Source organism: Pteropus vampyrus, unplaced genomic scaffold (assembly GCF_000151845.1).
Source record: "Pteropus vampyrus isolate Shadow unplaced genomic scaffold, Pvam_2.0 Scaffold203, whole genome shotgun sequence".
NCBI lineage: Eukaryota > Metazoa > Chordata > Mammalia > Chiroptera > Pteropodidae > Pteropus > Pteropus vampyrus.
In genome coordinates, this window is record NW_011888984.1 from 1,537,956 (window position 1) to 1,542,271 (window position 4,316).

Below are 4,316 nucleotides of genomic sequence, written 5' to 3' on the forward strand. Positions count from 1 at the left end.
GGGGCTCCGGAGTCAGTCCCCGGTCAGGGACACCTGGGGGTGGAGCTCCCAGTGCTCCTAGGGCCACTTCCCTGCAGGCCCCTCCTCACATTGTCTGTGAAGATGACCCCGAACTTCCAAATCTGGTACTTGACGTCGATGGACATGAGCCTGTGGAGTGGGGGGAAAGGGACAGCTAGATGCTTGAGGGCCCGCCCCCGGCCACGCCCCCGCCTGCCCCGGGCCTGCGCAGGGCCGACCCTGCTCACCAGGTAAGCAGCCCGGGCGGTGGAGCTGGCTTGCGCTCGTTGTGGGCTGTGATCTCCAGCGTGGCCAGATCCATGCCCAGCAGCTCGGCGATCCGCTCCCGCCCAAAGATGTCCCCGTGCTTGTCCAGGACCTGCACGGGAGCGCGTGGGGCCGTGCAGACACGGCTGGAGTGCGGGAGGGCCGTAGCCAGAATGGGGGGTTCTGGGGACACTTTGAAATTGGGGGTGCTTTTTTTCCTGGGGGGATGGGCCAAAACTTTGTTCAGATCCTCAGGAGGGTCCAAAAGTGATAAAGGTCCAGCTGATTCATTAGCCAAATTAATTGAGATAATTTCTTATTATTCGATAGGTAGGCAGAGATCCTCTACGACTGAGTCCCTGTCATCTACGAACTTTTCTCCCACTCACGCCTTCACTCACTCTGCTCCAGACGCTGACCTCCTCACGGTTCCTCAAAGACACCAGCACATTCCTGCCTCGGGGCCTTTGCACTGGCTATTCTCCCAGCCATTCTTCCCCCAGATTTCCACTGGCTCACTCCGTCACCACCTTTTTAATTAATGTGCCCTTTCCTGACCACCCTACGTAAAAAAGCAACCTGTCGGCCAACACACACCTCTTCACTGCTGTTTTCCCTTCTACTCTCAACACATGAACGCTACGAATGTGTTCATCCGTCTTTCCAGCACGAGTGTCGTAATCACTTTCTTGTGTTTACTGCTGGGTCCCTAACACGATTCTTGTGCACACAGTAGGTGCATAATAAACATTTGCTGAGTGAATGAATGATGGTAACAGTCAACACTTAGCTAGTTTTTCCTGTATGCCAGAAACTGTTCATGAAATAGGTCATAATAATCTCTACAGCAACCCTGTGGAGTCAGGTCTGTATTACCTCACTTTGAATATGAGGGAAACTGAGGCACAGAAAGATTTTGACACAGCTAGAAAAGCAGGCAATCCGGCTCCAGAGTCTGTGTGCTTAAAAGAGTATGCCTCACTTCCTCCCTCGAAACTGGTATGTATTGAGTGCGTACTCTGTGCCAGGAACGATGCTACGCTCATTACATGCATCATCACATTACGGAGAGGGAGGAGTGATTATCACACCCATTTCCAGATGGGCAAACTGAGGTGCTCCTTGCCCGAGGTTGCACACAAAGCAAGTCCTTGATAGGGCTGGGATGGCCGGGTGGCAGCAAGGGACCCAGCCCGGAAGGCCCTGCCACCTCCCCATCCACGTCCTCTCACCTTCCGCTTGACAAACTTGTCCCAATAGTTGCTGGGGAACGACCTGCCAAGGGAGAGAGACCACAAGATGTCAGGGCAGGAAGGACTAGGAGCCACCAGTCAGGCAAGGGTGGTTCGAAATTCCAATGTTTTTCTCCCAGGGGACCCTGCACTCACACTCGGGGTCAGCCTCTAAAGACCTCAGGCCTGGCGAAGTTTGCCCAGGCCAACCATTACCCGCACTGCCATCTTTGGTGGAACCCCAGTAGGGCAAGGGGCTTGCCTTCAGAGTCTGGGTACGAAAAGACACAGACCTGCATTCAGCTGAGGAGGCTCCTGTGTGTGAAGGGCAGGAAGGTCTCTGAGCCAGCAGCCTGGCCCTGCTCCAGCTCCTGGGGAGTGGTGTGCTTTCTCGCACTGTTTTATTTAATTTTATTTGATGATCCTGGCCCTTTATTTACCAGTTTTCTGATTGATGAGTTGATGTCCTAGCACCCTGCAAAGGTGGCTAATGAGTTTCGATTTTTTTTTGGAGATTTATCACGACTCCATAGATTTAGACCTATCTGAAACACATCAATTCATGGCACTACCTGCCCTTACTGATGCTCACATTGTCCCTGATTTGTCCAGCAGGAGCCCCTCTAGCTGGTGGCTAGGTCCTCTCAGCACAGCGCGTTTTCAGTGAGCGCATCCTTGCTTTCCGACACGACAGCATCATCATCCAGGCTCCTTCTGCACTTGCCCTCCCCGGCCCTGAAATCTGCCATTTCTCCAAGAAGCTTGGTTCTTTTTCGTGGGAAATGGTATTTAGAAGTCAAGGTCTTGGGCAGACACTATTTTAAACAAGTGCTTCTCTCTCTTTGTTAAGCGCATGGACTTGAATGTGTATAAGTTAAATGTGCCTTTGATGGTGACAATGAGAGCATAGGATGTGCTTGGTTTGGCTTCATTCCTTCCCACACCACCTCTGCTAAGGCAAGACCTCGTAATAAAATAACTTCCCACCCTTACCCAGGACTTACTATGTCCTAGAAAGTACATTAACTCATTTCATGGTTACAGGATACTTGTGAGGTTGGTGTTATTATTTATCCCCACTTTACAGATGAAGCATCCGAGGCACAGAGAGGATAAGTGACTTGACCAAGAATTCCTAGCTAGGGCGTGGCCAACCCAGAGTTCAAACCTGACCTGGTGTTCTAATTCTAGAGATGTCTCCCCTCTAATGATGCCACCCCCCTGTATGGACATGTGAAATGGGACTCGATCTGGGGGGCAAATGGAGTGGGCTGGGAGTACTCTTTGGGGGTTCACGGTTCTACTGCATTGCCCTCACACACCCCTATTCCCTCTCTGGGCTCAGTTTAAAAACCAAATGACTTCACATCTCCCACTCCTGGCAGCTGGGTGAGAACCCTACATGGGGGCAGGGTTTAGAATGCAGGTTCCTGGGCTCCATCCTGGACTCCCTGAACCAGAATCTCCAAGGCCAGGGCCCAGGAATCTCCGTGTGTCAGCAGCACCCCCACGGGCACTTTAATGCACAGGAACTGTGGCTATGTTCAAGAGACAAAGACCAAGGCTTGGGGAGAATGAGTCAGGGTCAGCAGTAATCGGAATGAGTCAGGGTCAGCCGGTTTTTTGAGGCCCTGGCCCAGACTGAAGTGGAAGCCCAGCTCTCCTCCCACCCACCCCGAGGTGGAGGCTGGGCCCGTACGGTGTATTGAGCACCAGTCGGTTCCACTGCCCCTTCACGTCATCGTCCTCAGGCTGCTCGGTGATATAGAGGCCGTCAAACTCCAGCTTCCGGGCCAGCTCCTTCTCCCGCTTGAAGATCACCAGGGGTACCTAGATTGTGCAGGGAGGCAAAAGGGTGTGCATCAGGCACCGCAGGAGACCACAGCCTCAGCAGGAGTCAGGAGATCTTGCTGGAGGCCGTGTGAGCCCCCGCATCACAGAAGCCTTCCTGGAGGGATCAGGGGAGGTATGGGAAAGCGTGGGCAGAGGGGTCAGGGCTGGGATGGGAAAAAAATGTGAGGGCCCAGAAGTAGTGCCTGGGGCTTCGCAAGGGAGAGAGGTCTGAACTCAGACCTTATGAAAGGAGGTAGAAGTGGGGAAAAGCAAGCTAAGCAGAGGGAACAGTGTATGCACAAGTTTTAAGTAAAAAGCGCCCTGTTCATTGATCATAAATTATCAAGACTTGCTAAAAAACAGTCAGATCTTATGGAATCTAAATTGAAACTCTTATAACCCTCCTTTTGGGGTACCACAAACCTCAAGCATAATTGATGTCAGAATCCGCAATCCCCTCACCCCCAGCACCCATGTTATGTCTGAGACTTCACAGATCTCCACAGATCTTAGTTCACCTACTGACAAGCATACAGAAAACACTATTCCCAATGACAAATTTTGCCTCTGGATCCAGAAACTAACAGAGTCACAGGACTCGGCTCCTCAGCTATGACCCGCATCAGCTCCCAGTTTGAATATTGTCTTTGCCGAAGACCCCAATCCTGTACCCAGTCCCCGAGCATTTACCCCAACTCCAAGCCCCCTCTGTCCCAACCACTGTGTGAGGTCCCCTAGCCCCTGCCCCAGGTCCTCTCGGCCAGTGCCCCCACTCCCCTCCTCCACAATACACAAGCCCCTGCCCAGAACCATGGTCATGGCCCACCTTGAGGCAGTTGTAGCCAATGATGCAGAGAAAGGCCACCAGTGTATGCAGCAGGCTTAAGCAACGCAAGGCAGGCTCCATGTAGCCTGTGCTCTCCTCCAGGAAGTAGTACACCATGTTCTCATCCTCGTCGTCTTCCGCTTCCTCACCAACCCCTG

At 52.6% G+C, this 4,316-nt stretch overlaps 1 protein-coding gene across 1 annotated transcript in view; it reads right to left on the minus strand.

Moving 5' to 3' along the window:
• The window catches only part of RYR1 (ryanodine receptor 1), a 110,487-nt gene that overhangs the window by 4,038 nt on the left and 102,133 nt on the right, over positions 1-4,316 (minus strand). The window contains exons 85-88 of the mRNA XM_011372340.2: positions 3,199-3,329; positions 1,500-1,542; positions 249-379; positions 90-150 (exon numbers count right to left, since the gene is read on the minus strand). Coding sequence (XP_011370642.1) covers positions 90-150; positions 249-379; positions 1,500-1,542; positions 3,199-3,329 — 366 coding nt within the window. The remainder of the gene's footprint in view (positions 1-89; positions 151-248; positions 380-1,499; positions 1,543-3,198; positions 3,330-4,316) is intronic.